At 36.0% G+C, this 22687-nt stretch overlaps 1 protein-coding gene across 1 annotated transcript; it reads right to left on the bottom strand.

Annotated features, from left to right (window-relative positions):
• Positions 1-571: 571 nt before the first annotated feature.
• zfand4 (zinc finger, AN1-type domain 4) lies at positions 572-22684 on the bottom strand. The gene is made up of 10 exons (XM_048204279.1): positions 22199-22684; positions 21412-21712; positions 16055-16130; positions 14260-14327; positions 11995-12184; positions 10938-11085; positions 8067-9149; positions 5991-6036; positions 3866-3983; positions 572-1589 (listed from the first exon to the last, which is right to left on the bottom strand). The coding sequence occupies exons 2-10, from the start codon at positions 21593-21595 to the stop codon at positions 1454-1456; spliced, it is 2049 nt and encodes a 682-aa protein (XP_048060236.1). The 5' UTR covers positions 21596-21712; positions 22199-22684; the 3' UTR covers positions 572-1453.
• Positions 22685-22687: the final 3 nt, after the last annotated feature.

Genomic DNA, 22687 nt, shown 5'->3' with positions numbered 1-22687 from the left:
CGGTATTTCCGCCTTCCGCATCGCAGAGCTAGTGCAAAACAAGCATTTGTGGGTAAAACTATATACATTTTTAGATTTTTTTAAGAAAATGACCAATCGTTTCGCTAGATAAGACCCTTATTCCTCATCTGGGATCGTGTAGAGCCCTTTGAAGCTGCACTGAAACTGTAATTTGGACCTTCAACTCATTGAACCCCAGTTAAGTCCACTATAGAGAAAAATCCTGGAATGTTTTCCTCAAAAACCTTAATTTACATAAATTTAAATAAATAAATTTAAAAGTGAACTAATCTTTTAAGTAGTTCAGAAGTGGTTTTGCTACTCAGTCAAGAAATTGCACTCATCTAAATAGGTTCATGGTAGAAGTAGGACCACAACTTAGTCAAAGAAGGGGAAACATGTTAAGACAGGACTAATAATATACTCATTCCAGTAAAAGGAATCCCCAACAATACTGCTGTTATGAAGCAGCTTCAACAAAAACAAACACCTCAATGCAATGTTAAAAAGGCATGAAAGATACAGTAGATAAAAACACAGCAGAACTCAATACAGTGAAGAAGAAAAAAAATCAAAGGAAACACAAGGATATTTTATTAGGCTCATCACCTGACAATTACAGAAAAATGCAAATAACAACAGCTGCCTTCTGAGCAGCTTTTCAATTACTAAGGTACAAAAAGGATTGTTCGTCATGGCAACCAGTCAATTGTTCACATCTTATCATGCCAAGCCCTTATAAAGTTGTTTTAGAATGCTACATGGTCAAACTGCATAGTGTAGTGTGTACGGCTGATAGAGCCTATATATTTCATATTCAAAGTGAATCAAGGGTAAACAGTCTTTTTATAACACGAGTATACAGTGCTTGGCATTTTCCATGATAAGAAGTGAGTGCTACTAGACAGAGGAGTAATGAGTCCGAAATATAAGAAAGTTCTAATAGGAAACTTACAAAAAACAAACGGCACATAGTTCAAGCACACCGTCGCCCCCCACCCCGATACAGAACCCAATCTCCACAAGAGATATTCAGCATTACTAAAGTGCATCTCTGCAAGACTTGTCATGAAAAGTGATTGTTGGTTCTATTTCAAAAAACGAAACACACAGAAAACCATATGTAAATAGATATATGTAGTTGTGTATTTTGCTTATTTAAAAGTATTTTACTTATTCTTAAAAGTTTGTTCGTATGATAGAAATGTTTTTAGAAACTATTTACATGCAGGGTTTTGTATTTTGTTGCAGGAACTAATTTATAGACGGCAAACATAGGTGTGTTTTCCAAGGCAACAGCTAATGTGTGAGCACTGTTTTTCCCTTCTTTTTTTTTACTACTATATTTTTAAGCAAACATGGTGATAAAAGCACAGATTGGTGATCAAGGTTTTTCACTCTTTTAATAGTTGATGGATATCATGTCTCTTTTTCTCTCACCCATGCAGTGCCTTCATATTTTGGGCAGCTTTGGTGCACTTATGATGGGGTTGGTCTCCTGTAGAAAGCGTCGACCTGCGCTTTTGTAGTCATAGGTGCAGTCGTGGGTCTCTGAGTAGCGGTGCATTGAACAGAAGATGTTGCCACACCTTAGACAAAAATAAACATATTGTTATGAGAACTGCGATAATCAGATACCATTCTAACCAATGCTTTTTCTAAGATGTGTGAGAAAATGCACTTCGGATATTACTTCCTCAGAGCTGAATAAATGGTGTCTGGAGTCTATCCAGATGTTCATTGATTTTCAGAATGGAACTAAAGCCGTTAGAAAACTATAGAGAGCAAAGCTTATAGTGGGACCAAATGAAATTGTTTCTAAACATCCCACACACAGATCATGCATCTTATTTTTAGAAGACCATAGCTTATTTTTCTTATAAACCCAGTATAACAAAAATAATCTTGACAAAATAATACTTGCGTTTTTGTACATTAATGCAAGGCCACTAGAATAACTTATAACTTAATAATAATATCTCCTACATAGGCTACTATGTGTATACATATATAGTAGTAGCAGATTCCAAAAAATATATATATACTTGCAGTTAGATTATATTACATTTTAAAACACTAATAATCATACAGTTACATTTTTATTGATTACATGAGTACTTAATATTCACAACATGGCAGTAAATTATTCATAATTTATTGATTCTCAATAATTCTTATTTTTTATCTTTTAAGTGGTGCAGTTTGGGAAAACCTGACGTAATGTCATGTTTAATGCACTTAATTTTGTTGATGACAAATTTTCAACAATTTTGTTTGTTCTTTATTCATTTTAAATCATTGTAGAATATCCTATCCAATCTATGTGATAAACAAGTTAAGGCTAAACGTAAGGTCAAAAGTCTAATTAATCTACCAATAATGTGTAATGTAATGGATTACGTTATATATATATATATATATATATATATATATATATATATATATATATATATATATATATATATATATATATATATATATATATATACACACACACACACACACACACACACACACACAGTCAAAGCAAAAATTATCCAGACATTTTTGTTATTTTTGATATATTTTTACTAGTGGGTGCAGGACACTATAGTTCATTTATGTAAGTGAGAATAGGAAAATAAAGTAAACTGTGACATATTATACCCAAAAATTCTTCATACAGTTGACTACCAGTAAAATTGATCACTTTGACCTGACCATGTTTTGCTTAAGTGTTATCTGACATAATTAAGATTTTTTTAACTCTGAGATCTTGTCATATTTTATTACCATTAACTGTAATAATAAATGAAATGTTCGATTTATGCTCAGCAAGGCTACATTTATTTGATCACAAATATAGAAAAACAATAATATTGTGAAATATTTGGTTTCCTTAAAGTAAAAAGTAAAAAGATAGATTTTGTTGATACTGAATTAATTTGATTGGTAACAGTTCTATAGTGTCTTATTATTCAAATTGAATTTATTGATCAAATTACAAAAAAAAAAAAAAAAAAAAAAAAAAAAAATTGACATACATTATAATAACACACACATTACAAAAATGCCCCGGAAATCAATTTAACGGGGCAAATATTACAAATATGCTACCACAGGAAAAAAAAAAAATGAAAGTTTTTCTGAAGGACAAACACATAACATGGCTTAATGTCGAACCCTGATGCTAATTTGGTGCTTATTATTATCAGAGCTAAACAGTAGTGCTGTCATATTTCTGTGGAAACTGGATTCTTTGATGAATAGAAAATTCAAATAGCATTTATTTGAAATGGAAATCACAATATACTGTCACTATATATATTTTATCAAACTACATAAATCACAAATGACCTAATATTTACAGCAGAACAAATAAAAGTCACTCTAAATGTAATATTTTAAGAATAAACCACAAACTCATAAAGGCCTACCAAACTAAATATTGGGGGATGTGTCCCTGTCAGTGTTTATGGTGATTACGGCCCTGTTATGAACAAACAAATCAGTCAGGGTGAAAAGAAAGCACTATTTGATTTATCAGTTTATCGATGGATTTTATACGGCGCAGGAGAGAATAACAGGCACAACTTTCAGATTAGTCCTTTGCAATATAAGTCTTTGCCTCATTCAAAGCTTTCAGGCCAACAAACAGAGAAACTGAAGGAAGCCACAGATAGTGTTATCATTAATACTGGCGTATGACATATAGGAGAACTACTGTCACCTCTGAACAGAAATAACTCTGTCTTGTTATCTCAAGTGCACACGCACCAAATGAAGTGCATACCTCCGTTTAAGATTACAGATACACATTAACTACCATCTTGTAAAGAAATAAAAAGACTCATACTGAGGGATATGTAGAGAGAACGCACTGTACCTGCATTCATAGCTGGTGGCTAAACCAGTCTTCTTCCCACACAGGAAGCAGTGCTTTGAACTCTTTTTCTTTGTTCCAGTGGGAGCCTTCACAGGGGGCAAGTGATGTGTTGGAGTGCCTAAACCAACATTTCCACATATACAGACAATAACGGGAATAGAACGAGACAGACAATCAGAACACCTAGAAAATATGGATTCAAAGGAGAAAAACTACCCATGTACCTTCAAAACCTCCCTGTTTATTTCTAGTCACAACTATAAGGAACAACGGAAAAACACACATTGTGGCAAAATCGTGGCAAGCACTGAGGCATGAGATTGGATTTCCAGTCATGTACTTCTGGTCTATCTATTCTGTTATTTGCCGTCACTGTTGCATTTTCAAGCCAGTGACAATCTCAGATGTGACAGAACATTCAGATGCTCTGAAACACTGGCGGTAAAATGTCAGGGAACATTTCCCAAATGTATCAGGACCACCTGTTGCAAAACCATCATCCAGACTCCTAAGTGCACAATCATGCAGCAAGTCTCTTTAAGCATCAAACGTCTGAGTGAAGATGTGCTTCTATTTTGTGTGTTATTTCGCATACATGCTTTTTTAAACATGTGATCGTGTGAATATTTATCTACGCGGCTGAGGTGTGGTGTTCATTTCCCGTTTCTTGGTTTCAGTCAACAGTTATGCTTGTTATGATGGTGAATATTTAAAAGTCTGACAGTCCATTGTTGGGCTCATTTAAAATGCAACACCTCCTGTTAGACAGTCAGAGTGCATGCGACCGACATGGTCAATTAATTCATTTCTAATATGCTTATTTGGTGCTCAAGAAACATTTCTTATTATTCTCAATCTTGAAAACAGCTGTGCTGCTTAATATTTTTGCAGAAACAGTGATAAATGTTTTTCAGCATTCATTGATTAATCAGAAATTAAAGAATTAGTTCACTTTCAATTAAAATTTTCCTGATAATTTACTCACCCCCATGTCATCCAAGTTGTTCATGTCTTTCTTTCTTCAGTCGAAAAGAAATTAAGGTTTTTGATGAAAACATTCCAGGATTATTCTCCTTATAGTGGACTTCAATGGCCTCCAAACGGTTGAAGGTCAAAATTGCAGTTTCAGTGTAGCTTCAAAGGGCTTTACGATACCAGACGAGGAATAAGGGTCTTATCTAGTGAAACGATTGGTCATTTTCGCCTTCCAAGCACTTCCGCCAAAACTGCACTTTCCTTTCTTCAAAAAGCTTACGCTGTATGTCCTACGCCTTCCCTATTCTACTTATGGAAAAAACGAAACTGGCGGAAGCACTTGGAAAGCGATCATTTGTGTTTATAAAGCATATACAGTTGTATTTTTTTTGAAAATGAGCGATGGTTTCTCTAGATAAGACCCTTATTCCTCGTCTGGTATCGTTTAAAACCCTTTGAAGCTGCACTGAAACTGTAATTTTGATCTTCAACCGTTTGGGGTCCATTGAAGTCCACTATAAGGAGAATAATCCTGGAATGTTTTCATCAAAAACCTTCATTTCTTTTCGACTGAAGAAAAAAGGACATGGACATCTTGGATGACATGGGGGTGAGTAAATTATCAGGAAAATTTTATTTGAAAGTGAACTAATCCTTTAAAAACAACAGCATTTATATGAAATAATCTTTTGTAACATTATAAATGTCTTTACAGTCACTTTTCATCTTTGTAATGCATCATTGCTGAATAAAACTCTTTCTTTAAAGAAAAATCTGACTGACCCCAAATTTTTAAACGGTAGTGTATATCATAAATATTCAAAATTTTAAACCACAAGCTCAATACACTTTGAACATTTGTATTGAACTAGGATGGAGGCAGCTATGTTTTCCAAATAAGTGACATATGCAGCATGACATTAAAGCAGTGGCCTGTGGATTTACAGATGGGTTTCACAAGCCTGAGGAAGACAGGTGTAAAAATGAAGCAGTGACGAGTGGAAAAGTGTGACAAACGACCAAGGCTCGCCACAAATGCATTACTCTCAACAACAAAAATTTTCTCAGCGATACAGGCCAGCACTATGAGATGGTGTTTTGAATGGTACATCTCACATGAACAGCACACTGTTTAAGTCAAGCCACTCACCTAGTCTCTTTATTGAACTGGAGTGGCCGCTTGATGAGCTTGACGGCTGCAATGACAAGATTGTGTGTGATAAAGCGTTTGTGAGATTGTCGCAGCACTATTCTCATCAGCTAAAATGCCAAAACTAATGAATCACATTTGTAATCTGTTTTGCATGGTGTATAATTTGCAGCAAGTGCCTTTCGTGACAGGATACATACTCTACTAGTAGAACTAATTTGCACGACAGCATCCGCATGTCATTTTGAGTTAAAGCAAATCAATATTGGGTAACACTTTAGTATGGGGAACACATATTCACTATTAACTATGACTTTTGCCTCAATAAACTCCTAATTTACTGCTTTTTAAAAGGTAGATGTTGTAGCATTTAAGTTTAGGCATTGGGTAGGATTAAGATATGTATAATAAGGTCATGCAGAATAAAGGCCCATTCACACCAAGAACGATAACTATAACGATAACTATATTTGCGTCCACATCAATGAATGATAACAGTGTGCGTTGCGGTTTCAAAGTGTGTACAACATGTTTTTACTGTTCTTGTTGCATTTACACTGCTTTAACCAGCAGATGTCCTCAGCATGCTATGTTTCGAGTGAATAGCTAGTGTAATCGATCTAATCTAACAGTGAATTTAGCTGACAAAGTCAATATAATGGAATAAAAACAACACCTAGTCTTTCTCACTGCAACTTCAAAGGAAGCAAGACAACATGCTGTCGAAACTAGCACTGGATACCTGAGGCAATTTTATGATGCACTGTTTGCTAGCCTGGCGTAATGATCTTATCGTTAAAACTTCTCACCATTTATTCCGAGAGTATGACCGATTGTTTTCCATGTATACAATTTCTTTGAAGTATCCTTCAAAAGGGTGTTTAACTTGTCAAACAGTGGTGGCTTTTTCTGGACCTTGGCGATTAACTTGACCTCCGCAATGACGTCTGCCATTTCAAATGCGCAAGGCCTTAAATTAGAATGGATTCTGATTGGCTGTCAGTGTTTTATCATTCAACAACTGGAAAAAAATCATTCTGAAAATGATCACAACAACATTCTTTCTCTACATCATTATCGTTATAGCTGTGGTGTGTTCTTTTATATTTAGAACAATTTTTAGAACAATATCTTTATAGTTATTGTTCTTGGCGTGAACAGGCCTTTAGGCATTAATATGTGCTTTATAAGTACTAATAAACAGCCAATATTCTAGTAATATGCAAGCTAATAAGCAACTAGTTAAAAGTGAAAATTGTTCCCCATACTAAAGTGTTACCGAATATTGATATTAATTTTACAATAAATTAATCAAATAAAATTAAAATATAAATTATTTAAATAAAACATAAATAAAATAATGTAATATTAATAAGTTATTAAAATGATAGCTCTGAATTCTTAATGTACACACATTTGAAAAGATGTTGTAAAATAAAATATAGCACATCAGTTGCAAATTTGTCAAGTTGCAAAATTGCTTGGAACTCTAAACAATTAAACTGTCCTTGATGTTACACCTCTTAATTGGGCTGTTTGATTATGACAAATCATAATGTCAGTTATTTCGGTCAATACCGTATGTCACGATTATTTAACATGGACATACAATATTAACACGATATGACCAAAACCTTATACGAGTAATTTATTTCATGATACTGATATATAAATCAAATATATTTTGCTTGAAATAAGGTTGCTATGATATCAAAATTTTAGATACCACAATTTCACAACTCTTTATACCAATTTCGACATGATTTTGCATAATAAAGCATTCGTGAAATTATTACAGCACTATACTCATTTGCTGAAATGCCTAAATGAACTAATCACAGTTGTAATCCGTCTTGCCTGGTGTATAATGTGCAGCAAGCGTCTTTTCGTAACAGGATACACACTCTACTACTAGTAGCACTAATTTGCATGACAGCATTCACATGTCATATTGAGTTAAAGCAAATAGCGTTTCGCCTTGCATCCCATTGAGATTAAATGAACATCAGGTTTTTGAAGCTGTATGAAAGGCGAGATCTGTAAAAGCAGCAGCAGAAGTCAAGGTTACAAACTCACCGTGTACCCAGCTGTTCTCTGTAGGGGGGAGATCCTCCTCAGCAGGTCTTCCTGCAACAGATGGATGTTGGTCGGCAGGGGGGCGGCTGTAGCACATAACCTGCCCAAAGAATAAGGTCCGGCCAAGGACTCTTGACCTCCGCCGCCCGCCAGGGAGGCCAGAAGCTCTGCGTTGCTCACCGAGCCCAATGGCTCTTTAGTCGCTTTATTGGCCATCTTTGTAATATCTCTGGCCTCGCTTTTGGAAATCACCTCTGAGCGCTTGTCGACTTTGAGCCCACATACAGATGTGGTCCGTGACGGGGAGCCGACCGGAAGCGACGGACTGTTGCTGGTTCTGAGGAGAGCGTGGGCTGGACTTGGCTGCATGGCAGAACCAGTAAACTCAAAGTGCTGCGGTATGTGAGGAAGAGTGAGGGGGTCACCGGCAAGGTGCAGGTCAGGTTGGGATGCCAGCCTCCAGTTTGAGTTGATGGCTTGGGAAAGAAGAGGAGCTGCAGTATTGGGTTCCGGCACAGTTATAGAGTTCAGACCTTGCTCTCTCTGAGCGGATACATCCAGACTGAGGGGCTCAGGAAGATTGAAGGGAACAGCTTTGGGCGGCTCCATCACAGCAGAGTTCTCGGTTACCGTAAGTCTGTCGCTCTGGAGATCGACCTCATCCTGAACTCCAGGGCTGGACAGAAGAGATACAGGTGGGTACACACAGTCTCGCATGACTTTAGGCCCTCTCATATCCAGTCTGGACACTTTGGGAGGGAGTCTGATCTTCCTGGGCACTGGATTATCCCATGGTTCCTCAGCCTGCAGCATATATATGCCCGAAGCTGCAGAGGAAGAATGAGCGCGGCTTGAGGAAGTGGGACTTGAGAGAGATGTGAATGGTTGGCGGGAGGTGCCAGCAGCAGGGGATGAAACTGCAGGTTGCTGCTGATCTCCGATCGGAGGTAGATGTGTTGACGAGGCGTGGCCTATCTGAGGAAGGACACGAAACATTCGGTGGTGTCGGGCAGAACCGAGCGAACCACTGCAGGGCCGCGGACCCACTGGAGGTCTGACTTTTAATTTAGCAGTCTTCTTGGGCTGACAAAGACACAAGAAAACAATCACACATGTCATGCAAAATAAGGCACACAAACAGAGAAGATCTGACACACATTCTGCTGTGATCAGGAGTGGGTGGTATGACCAAAATCTTCTATAGCTGAATGAGTCATAGTAAAAATATGTGTCATAAAAAGACATTTTTTCAAAGCAATGTAATGGACAAATTAGGGATGCATCAATATTAAAATTCTGGCCAATACATATAAGCCAATAATTAATTTTTAGTTATGGTCAAGAAACAATAAATGGCAGATATTAAAATGAATAATATTTATACTTTTGTCTAAATAAATACAAAATGAAACACTAAAAACTAAAATCAAATTTAAATGCATTTAAGTGAATTTATGCAGCACAACATTACAATGTACAGTATGAAAAATGCATATTCATTTTGAGATTTGCTAAAGGTTAGATGATAGCAGGTAATCTCTATGTAAAAATATAAGTATGCACAAATAAACATCCAATACCGATAAATACAAACTCTAATACTGACTGATAACCAATGTGGTACAATTATATTGTATCATCCCTAAAAAACAGTTTATATTATAATAACTAAGTGGTAATGACTATTACTGGATAATCCTGTTAATTCTGTAATATAAACATTTTTGGAACTTGATGCACACAAACCAAAATATATAATTTAAAGTCTGGCATCAGAGTAAAAATAGCTTCACAAAAGACTCAAAACTGTAAAAAAAAAAAATAATAATATTAATTTTACAATAAATGAATCAAATAAAATTAAAATTAATTGTAATAATTTATTTATAAAATTTGAAAAAAAATGCAAAAAATTAGCGGTGTAACAATATATCGTGTCACAATATGTCGCAATACAAAAATGAAACAATGTGTTGTGCATAGTTCACCCAAAATGAAAATTACTCTGTGAGAAAAAGTGTCAGTACTACATTAAACTACTATAATGTTGAATATAATGTATAATAATGCAATGGGTGAATATTTGAACATCTTCATAAAAATAAATCTGTTTCAGTGTTAGAATCAGTGTTAGAACCTATTCATTTCCACTCCTAATTTAATACCAAATTTAGCAATTTAATCTACAGTACATTTTTTGTTATCCTTTTATGTCTTGGAGTATCGCAATAATATCATATCGTGAGTTCAATATTGTGATATGTATCAAATAGTGATGTGAGGGTATAATTACACCCCTAGTTAAAATGGATAGCTCTTAATTATTTTTGTACACACATTTAATCACATTTAGTCAAGTTGTAAAATTAAATATAGCACATCAGTTGAATCCTAACTGATGTGTCAAGTTGCGATATTGCTTGTAACTGTAACCAATTAAACTGCGCTTCATGTTACACCTCTTAATACATCAAAACATTTCTATGATGTCGACAGGAGCAATGCATACAAATTTATCAACTATGGCACAAGTGTAAGCAATAACAGCAAAGGTTTCCTAGATAGATAAACACAAATATCTGCGACTAAGACATGTCTACTGACAACTATACATAGTTGAGTGTGAATAATATGCCAATCTGCTGAGCTTGTAGTTATTACTGCGCCAGTTAATCAGACACAGCGTGGGATGGGCGACAATCCCTCAAGCCAGCAGGAGAACTGTGCGCACTTCCATACTGCTCCAATGACAAATCTAATCAGATGTGTTTGACAGTGAGGAGGTTCATGCACTTGAGGATAAAATGCTAGAATATGTGGAGGAGGAAAAAAGTAAGATTAATAGCACTTCTAGTCCACCTGTTTTTTTACCTTTTTGTTAAGGTTCATATTCTCCATCTTGGCCTTAAGCAGTTTCATCTTGCTCATTGTGATGGAGTTCTCCAACGTCTGCTGTTCTGAAGATGCACTCTCTGATTCTTCCCCCTCCTCCGTGTACACATTATGTACTGTGGCACCGCTGAAACAAGCACATGCAAGGACAGTGCTGTTCAATTTCCTTATGCTGCACTGGATGAAATATTCATTTTAAGATTTACAGTGTTATTAAAGTGCCCCTATTATGCTATTTTAAAAGGTTCCTAATTTTATTTTGGAGGTCTCCTACTATAGGTTTACATGCATCCAAGGTCAAAAAACACTTTCATTTTCTCATAATATACATTGCACCTCACCTCCTTTCTCAAAGACTCTGGTTAGTTCGAAGATTCAGTCTAAACCCCTCCTTTCTGCAAGCCTACACTACTCTGATTGGCCCAGTCGGTTGTGATTGGTCCACCGCTTACAGCGTGATCATATCTGAATTTCATCTCCAGGGGCTTCTTCAGCACTTCAGGAATGATAGGGTCAGTTTTACCATATCAATTCCAGCGCAAGTCCTCATCCTTGAGAAGTGCATGCAAAGTGGATTTACAGCACTAAAAATAACGTCTTCTTGACATGTCGACAACACAAACCAAACTCTTCCAGGCCTCGGCTACAACTACAGTGTTTGAGTAGATGTTTTTCACGGTCAGCCAATGAAGACCACTGGCTGGCATTATGCAAATTTTGTTTCATTGTTTATGTAGGCATGTAACAGGAAGTGAGACTGGCAATGCTGACGACTCATTTGCACAGTTCAGAATTGGTTCTTTCATTTAAGAGACAATAACTTTATTTTTTTGGGCACTTTTTACATTCACAAGCAGTTATATTACACACTGCATGAAAGGTAAGATATGCTGATGCATGTCTTCATTAGTAAAACAACATGACACATGAAAACTGTAGCTCTGAAACATCTGCTTCCATCTAAAAAAGGGAACCAGAGTGCAGTGTGGACAGAGTGTTTCCTCTTGGCAAGTAATTTCTCTTCTTTTGAACTGACCTCAATGTTTCAGACACAGGTGTGAGCGTTCCATCTCCTCTATCCACCACTCGGAAGAAATTGAGCTGATCTCCCTCACGGTACACCAGGAAGGTGACCTGTTTATTAGGCAGAGACTTTTCCCACATCTCCTCTCTCCCTGCATCAAGGCAGTCAGCGATATCCCTCACTGAGTCATCTGTCACTGTCACTGCAGGTAACGAGAAGAAACAGTCATATTAATCAATATCAGACTGTTAACTAACTGTGCCTGCAAACTTCCTGGAATGGTAATGAGCAACTTCTTTTTTTTTGGCCTCAAAAAAAAAAAAAAAAAAAAAAAAAAAAAGAATTGCACAGTGGCACAGTGGATAAGAAAGTTGCAACAAACCCAGCTTGCACTGACCTGCTGCAGGCTTGTAGTGCAGTACAACTAGTCAAGACTTTCCAAAGCCAATCAAACTCTTTCAGTGGTTATCTTATTAAATATTCATGTGGCTTGTACAGTTGCAGAAACATTCCTGTGTTGCATTTCATTTCAGCATCTTAGGAAAACAATGTTGAACAGCGATTGCAAACAAAACTGTAATATATTTGTAGTATATTTTTAAATATTCAAATAACTCTTTAAATCCTGACATACAAAAATAGTCAAAAGAAAAACAGAGAATAGAAGAGTAGAAACTGAAAAATCTAATCAAACTGTAAAAATAAAAAACACATTTATAAACATATTTATTATATTAAATATCAGGCTTTTATTGTCTTTTATATATTTTCAATGCATCTTTGAAGCTACGCTATTCATTTAAACCTTTTTTTGTTCATAAAGGAAACTTTTTTTCTTTTTTCTTTTTTGAGGTATGCCAATGCCAACAAAGGATGAAACCAGGTTATAAATATATTAAAGGTGCTAAAGAGGTTCTTTTTGTCGACTGAGTTTTTGAAATGAGCGCATGGGTAAGAACAACCCCCCTCCTTCACAGCTCATTTAGAGGGAACGCCTCCCAAAACTCGTGCACGAGAGTGTTTAACACTATGGTTTAACACCGGCATTCGCTATGTTATTAAGCCGGGCACACATTTAACGACTAGCTAAAACATTTTGACTGAGCTCAACATACAGCGATTGTTTCCTGCTCCTGAAAGCAAATTTATATACTTTCACATGGAATTTGAACACCGACTGTAATCGCAGACTGAAAGCAACTGGCTCTGACTGGACGCGTTTAAGCGCGATCAGTCATAAGTATCAATTTACATTCATAATCGGCCTTACAATCACTTAGTGGATTCATTATGTCGGACTCACCGCAGGTGACTCATAATCTGCAGTTGTTACTCCTGTTTCCTGACAAAAACATTGCATATGGCGCCTGTGGAGTGTGGAAAGTTACTGGAGCGCGCAGCCGCGCGTCTCTCACATGGATCGTCACGGCAGTGATTGACAAGCCAGAGGGCCAATCGTTTACGCGATTGGCTGATGTTTTTAAGGCCCTACCTCGTGCACAGATGATGTATATTAATATTATTAATTTCAGTGCACCTAATAAATAGTCTTTTATCAGTTAGTAAAGACAGTTTCAAGTAATATTGCAAAAATTTATAAAACAAAACATCCTATTTAGCACCTTTAAAAGAAAACACTCGGAATATAAATGAAAAAAAATATTGTAAAAGGAAGCTGGACATTTTGGAAATTATATTAAGTCAGAATGAAATGGAAATTCCATTGGAAATATCTATTTTCTAAATGCATCTTAATGATCTTATTGTGAACAATTCATCAATGCATGTGTTTTATTTATAAAAAAAAAAAAAAAAAAAAAAAAGAAACTTCTCTCTCTCAATTAGTCAGCTTAAACCCCTTTCTGAATATCGAATAAGTTCAACAACTGATGGATAGAAGTCTTGCCCTACATTTTTTTCGATAATCATTTCACTCATATGTTTGTCATAATAAGAAATAAATTATCTGTTGCTACTTCATTATGTTGCATCTTTAAAAGTCCTTCTACTTCCTGAAGAGCATGAATAACCCACCAGGGGGTAGATAGTTTTTTTCTGGAAGGTATTGATCATGTTAATGATGGACTATATATGCAAATCTGGGGTTTTCAAATGCACAGTATGAAATTACTCAGGATGAGTAACTAACCCAGGGTATAAAGAGTGTGAAATAAAGACCAAGAAAATCCAGGAATCAAGATCGCATTAACCTGGGGTTCAGAATGACAGGGTTAACACTTTCAACTGTGAAAATCCCAGTTGGTGGTGGAAACGCACCTCGTCTGGTGTTTACAGGCCCTCCCCTCATGGCAAGCACCAGCTTGAGAGTGCAGCCCTCTGTGATGCTGAAAACACAAGCATAGGAAAGCTCAGAGCATGCAGTAGTACAATAAACCCAAAACCGCTACAGCCTGTACAGTTCTGCCTTTATAAATATTTGCTTCACTTAACATTTGAAGCACAATGAGTGCCATCCAGCCACACAATATCTTCCCAGAAAGCCTCCATGTGGAACATTAACCGACAAGAATTTATGACAAATCCACCATCTGTGACCTCCAGACTGAGCCAGTCTGCTCTTGAGACAAGTGGCTGCATTTAAAGGAATAGCTCACCCCAAATGCAAATGCTGTCATTATTTACTCACCTTCATGTTGCTCCAAACCCTTTCATATGGTTTTCTTTCTTTCATAGAACATAAAAGGAGATGCTTTTTGAAGAACGTCCAAGCTGCTCAAGAGCAAATAAGATTTGAGAGGCGGAGAGGTTTTCCATGAATAACAACTTAAATATCACTCTGTTCTTCACACATAGCAATCGTATGCTTTCAGAAGACGTTGAATATAGAGCATGAGTCATATGGACTACTTTTATGATACCTTTAGGTTGCCTTTAACAGCCACTGGTCAAAATATGCTTTAATTTCACAGATAAAAACAGCTTGGCCATTCTACAAAACATCTCAGTTTGTGTTCCACAAAAGAAGAAAGGGTTTAGAACTCTAAAAAGTAATTCGGATGGCCTGTTACCACAACTTAAAGGAACACTTTTTTTGAAAATAGGCTCATTTTCCAACTCCCCTAGAGTTAAACAGTTGAGTTTTACCAGTTTCAAATCGAGCCTATTTTCAAAAAAAGTGGAGTGTTCCTTTAAATAAATGCATGGTTACAAGTTAAAAATTCTAATTTATTGTTTTAATTAAACCTTTTAAGTTGCAAACATTATTTTGTAGAGTTCTGTTGACATAACAATGTTGACAATTACATCAACTTAATATCGTCTGTAATTTAAACTCAAATTTCTGCATTAATGGGCTTTTTTTTTAAATTAAGTTGTAGTAACTTAATGAAATTGTCTTGATAACTTTGGAAATTAGGCAGTGGATTTCTAGTTCCCAGCATGCTTTGCATAGGACTGTATAACAAAAAAAATTTGAAATTAAGTGTTACTTTATTTATTTTTAGTGAAGTGAAAGACCTGTTTTAGTGTTTAATGCTGTTACGTTTAAAAGAGTTTCTGTAATGTTGAAGTTTTTGTGGTCTAGACTATGAATGTAAACACTACATTGACTCTATAAGCAATGACTGCGCTAATGCCAGCGACAAGTAAATCTTACTTGATCATTAAATATACATGTTAAATAAGTTATAGCTGTTGATTTGAACTTAAATAGATACGATTAATTGGTTCCAGGGTTACAACTCTGGTAGCTGAAGTGACTTAATTTTTCTGAGTAATCAACTTGAAAATTTGTGTTTATGCTACAAAGTAAGTTCCTCAAACTCAATGTAGCTTGTTGGTTGAATCTAAATTAACTCAAAGTTGTCATAACTCAAAAAAATTGATGCAAACTGTTGCTTTAATTTGTTGTTGTTGTTGTTGTTGTTTTTGTTGTTGAGCCAACGCATTATTTTTTAGAGAGTAGGGTGATTAAATTATGATCATTTTAATTTTTCAAAATGTACAGTGACCTTGCTAGGTTCAGTGGAACATGTGGTAGTTGACCTTACTTCCTGTAATTTAACATCCTGGATCCTATTTTATAAAGCTGAAAAACAGTTTGAAAACTCACCTGTAATCATGTAAGCAGTACTCGTCTTCAAGCTCCATTCCATTCCAAATCAAATGCTGCTGAGAGACCGGGATGCCTGTGATCAAAGAGATGTCTTAAGATGAGAATGTACAGCCATCTTTTTATAATGCAAACTATAATAAACATTCAACCACATACACAGGGTGAGATGAAGCACGTCATCACATCATCTAACAGCACAAAAGAACAAACAAAGTTAATGGTTGACCAAATGGAATGTTTCTGAACTGCAATCGTTTGAGGAAAACAGAATACAGAAAAGGCAGAGACAATAACATCTGGCCATTGACATCTTATGTGTAGTACAAATCAATGTCCAGTGACATTCAGAACTTTCACATCCTTGTGTTTTTTGTTTGTTTTTTTTTTAGACGGGCACATATTACAAGGAAAATAATAAATAAAGATGTCCATTTAGTTCAATATAGAGCCCTTTTGTTTAGGAACAATGACTGCATATTGTGAACATAGGTTAGCATGAAAACTGTAAACCAAGTGCAGAGATTAGTAATCCACGAAAACATGTAATTAAATGTACTGGAATGAGATTTGAGAGTTACAGCTATTCAATCAGACTGACTTCAAAAAGATTTTTTTGCACTTCATGGTGCTTTTTGTCCTTTTTAGAGCTTGACAATTAACTTGTTCTTGAACCATAGGTTTGAGTCATCACATCTAAGCAAATAGGACAAAGAACTTTTAATTATTAATATACTGAAACAAATCAATCAATTCAAAAGAATCAGTTCTGTAAAAGAAATAGGGGAGCCAGAACAAATATGACTCAGATCTGCCCCCCTGTGTACACAAAATAAACCAACAATCACCTCTAGATCTAGCAAATATCACAGTGGTCAAGAGATACATAACGACACAAGAAGCACCTTAAATGCCTGAAATTGCTTTATAACAGCCTTTTTCAAGGTCATTATTGTCGTTCATTCTTAGGACCATGAATGCAAAAGTTGCACCTGGACATGACGATAAGCTTACCACTTAAATGTTTCATACGTTTGCACTGGCCTGTGATTAAGCGAATCGATGTGCCTTTATCGAGTGTAAAGTGCAATAAGACACCAGAGCGCACCCATGCAACACAAAACTGGTATCTATTCCCAGAAGGGGTAGTTTTCTAGACAGGATCAGTGAGGAGTGTGACAGTCAGAGTGGTTAGGGTGTGTGGCCTGCCCACTGTTTAGAGACATGCCAGGTCATGCTTTTTAGACTATACACAGCCTCCATGTGTGTAATCTTATTCAGAAGTTTGAAAAAACATTTCATATTAAATTGTGGATTTCCTCAACATATCAGTCTCATACTTTTTTCCACAATTGGACTTATGGACGCTTGTTTCCACCATGGAATAAAAAAAAAGAAAAAGGAAAAAAGGAATTTTATCTCACAATTGCGAGTTTATATCTCACAATTCTGAATTGCGAAATATATACTGGCAATTATAAAGTCGCAATTGCAAATATATCGCAATTCTGAGACAAAAGTCAGAATTGCAAGATATAAAATCGCAATTGCGAGTTATAAAGTCCAAATTACAAGATGTATCGCAATTGCAAGAAAGTCTTAATTGATCAAAATTTGCAATTGCAAGGGGGAAAAAAAAACAGAATTGTGAAATATAAACTTGCAATATTGAGAAAAAAGTCAGAATTGACCCTTCACCAGGAGTTTGATTGACAAGCGATCTAACCAATCATAATGCTGAATCTGCCATTTTGTCCGACAAAGCAGTCAGGAGATAGAAGATTAACCTCGGTGGACTTGAACTTGAAAAATGGTGTGTACTGACGTCTTTCCGCGTTTGAAACATTCCTTCTGATGTTCATTCATGTTTATTTGATGCTATAAATGAACTAGATGATCGGTTCACGAGCCACTTGAGCTGAGGTGCTACAACAATCTGTCACGACACATTAAAGAGCCACAAAACGTTTTTTATTGTTCGAATTTCTTAAAAAAAAAAAAAAAAACACACAATTTGAAAGCTGGGACTTTGTTTAATGTCATAAATAACCTGCTCTGCCTTGTCTGTCGACGTGTTGTCAGTGTCCTATTTACTCCGCAATGTATTTTACACTCTGTGTGGCGTGACCGCGCCATGGCTTGTCAGACAAAGCAACAGTAACTAAGGGGGGGGGGGGTCTTTGGGAAGGGTCAATTGAAAGATATGATTTCACAATTTCGAGTTATAATATCTGAATTACACTGTAAAAAAGAATTGTTGGTTTAACTTATAAAAAGTAAGTTACCTGGTCGCCTTAAAATTCTGAGTTCATTGAAATTAAAAATTTGAGTTATTACAATGAAGGCGATTGGTTTAATCAACAGAAACTCAAAATGTTATCTGAACCACATTAATTATTGAAGTTGATTTGACAAAAGAAATGTATGTGTATGAGAAGTGTATGAGAAATCGCAATTCTGAGAAAAAAAGTCAGAATTGTGAGATAAAAATTCGCAATTGCGAGGAAAAAGTCAGAATTGTGAGATGTAAATTACCAATTGTGAGTTATAAAATCCAAATTACAGATATATTACAATTGCGAGAAAAAATCAAAATTGTGAGATATATTATTTTTTTATTTCTTTGTGGAAACAAGCTTTTTTGGAACTGATGCTTGGAAGGGGGCAGTGACTACTGCTCCAGATGCAAAGCGTAGTGAATCTAAGATTAGCCACAAAAGAAGCACATAGCAGAACTAAAACTAGGCCATTCCTCACCTGTAATCCACAGGGCTGATAAATGCATCTTTAATAAAGCTAACTCCTGCAGGGGAGAGCCAGACCTGGTGAAACTAGTGCTGTCTAACATATCAAAGTGATCCTGGGAGGAAAGCTATCTCCACTTGAGACTGGCATGTTTAAAGACCCAGTGATGAATATGGAACAGTCGTCTGGAATGGCAATGTCCCATCTGTGTTTTCAACTAATGCTTTTCCTGTCTCGTTGATTTCACACTTACATGTCAACCAGGTGATATAAACGAAATAAATGAAGCACGCTCGGTCCTAATTGCTAAGCCCAATGTTTGCTCACGTCACGTGCAAGTCATGAGAGAGAAACAACATACTGTATAGCTGTACTGCCAAAACAAATATAAGCTCTTCATTCAAAGAATATTAACATTTCTCAGTCTAACAAAGCTGTTTTCACAACCATGCCACATGATGCTTTAGAGGAGCAGCAATTTTAGTTACCAAGTAATAACAATGGCAGCTTTTGATAGCAAGAACCCATTTATTCTCATCTCCTTTTTTGATTGCTCATGTGTTAAACTGGTAAGACACATGTTTCATCTGTAACTGCAAGGGCGGATCACGAGCGCCAATTACTGAGTGTGCCAGTTCTTAACAAACCACTTAATTTATTCTAAAGCTCTAAATCAGAATGATAACATCAGACTACTTGGAATGAATCTCATCTTCAAAACTACTCATGGATATTTAGTGTCTAATTGTTCTAAATTATTATCCAATCAGCACAGACCAATTAAGGTGCATTTCTTATTACAATGCATCAGTTTTTCCCTTTGGCTTAAAGGATTAGTTCACTTTCAAAAGAAAATTACCCCAAGCTTTACTCACCCTCAAACTATCCTAGGTGTATATGTCTTTCTTCTTTCTGACGAAGACGATCGCAGAAATATTAATAAATATCCTGATTCCTGACGCATCCGAGATTTATAATGGCAGTGAACGTTACCAAACGAGTATGAGCTGAAGAAAATGTCTCCATCCACATCCGTCCATCATAGACATACTCCACACCGCTCCAGGGGGGTTTAATAAAGGCCTTCTGAAGCAAAGTGATGGGTTTGTGTAAAATAATATCTATATTTAACAAGTTATGAAGTAAAATATGTAGCTTCCGCCAGACCGCCTTCCATATTCAAATCACGGAAAAAACAGAATTGGCGTCGCGCGAGTTCCGTAAGTTGAATAGGGAAGGCGTAGGACGTACAGCATTAACTTTTTGAAGAATACGGAAGGAGGTCTGGCAGAAGCTACATATTTTACTTCATAACTTGTTATGGATTTACACAAAAGCATCGCTTCAGAAGGCCTTTATTAACCCTCGAGAGCTGTATGGAGTATGTTTTTGATGGATTGATGTGGATGGAGGCGCATTCTTCTCTCATACTCATTTGGTAGCGCTTACTGCCGTTATAAAGCTTGGATGCGTCAGGATATTTATTAATATATCTATGATTGTGTTCGTCAGAAACAAGAAAGTCATATACACCTAGGATGGCTTGAGGGTGAGTAAAGCTTGGGGTAATTTTCATTTGAAAGTGAACTAATCCTTTAACATAGGCCTATAGTTGAGGATTATAATGGATAAAGATTGTTTCAGATGAATGGAATGTGTGATTACACTGTAATGCATAACATTTAACAAAACTTTTGTAGTCATTTACAATTAGAACATACAATAATTATGAAATGACCATCCCTTATTTTAATAGCTGGTCAACCAACACTACCATTCAAAAGTTTGGGGTCAATGAGATTTTTTTTTTAGATTAATACTTTAATTAATACTTTTATTCAGCAAGCATGCATTAAATTGATCAAAAGTGACAGTAAAGACATGTATAATGTTATAAAAGATTGCTGTTTCAAATAAATGTTGCACTTTCAATTCATGAAAGAATCCTTAAATTATCAAACATATTAAAAGCAGCACAACCGTTTTAAACACTGATAATAATAATAATAATAATAATAAATGTTTCAAATCAGCATACTAGAATGATTTCTGAAAGATCATGTGACACTGAAGACTGAAGTAATGATGCTGAAAATTCAGCTTTGCCAACACAGGAATAAATTACATTATAAAATATATGTTTACTATTTTAAAGTATTATTTTTGATCAAATAAATACAGCCTTGGTGATCATCAGAGACCTCATTCAAAAACATTACAAACTTTTTTTTTTTCTGACCGCAAACTTTTGAACGGTAGTGTATTAGGACATTTTGTAATGCGAGTAACGCCTCAAACTAAAAGTAAGAGTAAAATGTCTGTACATGCAGAAGGGAATGTGTATATTTTTAGATGATCTACTTTTTATTCGCTTTAAGAGTCATGTAGTGATTTTTTTTCAAAGCTGAAATATTTCACACAATCCCTCATTAAATATGAGTTGTACACAGTACTAATTATATAGGAGTAAGAAAAATGCAGTTTAAAACAGTATAGCACGTCACAATAAAACACAAAGTACAGAAAACATGCTAACGTAATGAGACAAAACTCATGGTGTCCAATCAAGTGTAATGTCATATATATATAATGAGTCAAGAGAGGACACATACCCTCCAATCTTTGAATCTTGGCCTTGACAGAGACAACCTGTTCAAACGGAGAGACACGTAACTGGAAGCAGGTCCCTGTCAAAGTCTCAATGAACAGCTCCATGGTCTCGCTGAAGGGCAGCTTGTAGTGCACCACGCCTACATTGTCATCATTGAAAAACGGTGGGTTTCTCTTGTCAGTCATTACTGCAAAGGACAGGGCTCAGGATGAGACAATAATGAACCCTGCCCAAGGTGGAGGAGTGATGGCTGAGATGCCGCCTCTGTCACAGCAGGAACACATCATGCATGGAGCTCTGGGCTGTGGAGAATCACAATCTCTTTATTAGCATACAAAGAATGTTTTGGTGAGTACACACTCACACATACATATATACATACACATATATATACACACACACACACACATATACATTTTATATATATATATATATATATATATATATATATATATATATATATATATATATATATATTATTGTATATTTATACACATTTAAGCCCATGTCTATCTTAATGAAAAGGGCTCAAATAAAACGTACTGTGAATATGCCTATTAACTTCTGCTGAACAATTGTTTTGTTGTTAATAGAATGTTTATTTACAATTAGTCTAAACAGCACAAAAGTGTTTTTAAAGCTACAAATCATGTTTTTCCAACTTATTTTCAATTAAGATGATATCTTATTAGAGATGACTCACTAATAAATGAAAAAATGAAAAGTGCAGTCGACTAGCTCGGTCCTTTGACTATATAATCGCTCCGTAGATCTATTTGTTATCTTACCTTGACAGCATCAGATCTGCAGGGAGATACAGCTGGATCAGAGAGTGTACTGGCGGATGTCCCAGCCACAACACACACCAAAACCTATGTAGTTACCTCTAAAGGTAAACGCGACCGATTCTCCACAGTCTCTGAAGTGTTATCCGACAGAAACTTACAATAAAAGCTGCTTTTAGTCTGTTTCAGCGGCTAGCTGGTTTAGCAAAGCAGCACAGGCAGCCCACCGAACTACTCGCGGATGCCGTTGAAGCTTACAGATTCCTCCTCCACCTTTGCCGTTTCTGCACGCCAAAACGATTCCTTATTTTTTTCGAGCCATGAACAATTGCTTTTGTTCCTATGTTATAAGGCTCAAAGGCCCCATTAAGACAGAATACAAAAAAAAAAACTGAAAAGGAGGCAGCCTATTGTGATGTTCTTGATTGACAATGAGGAGAACGAATGACATTAGCCGTTGTAGAAAAAGTGAGTCACTCGTCCAATGGTAAC

The sequence above is a fragment of the Megalobrama amblycephala genome, linkage group LG10 (genome assembly GCF_018812025.1).
Source record: "Megalobrama amblycephala isolate DHTTF-2021 linkage group LG10, ASM1881202v1, whole genome shotgun sequence".
Classification (NCBI taxonomy): Eukaryota; Metazoa; Chordata; class Actinopteri; order Cypriniformes; family Xenocyprididae; genus Megalobrama; species Megalobrama amblycephala.
The sequence above is the reverse complement of the archived record's forward strand: the minus strand, read 5'-3'. Positions and strand labels throughout refer to the sequence as shown.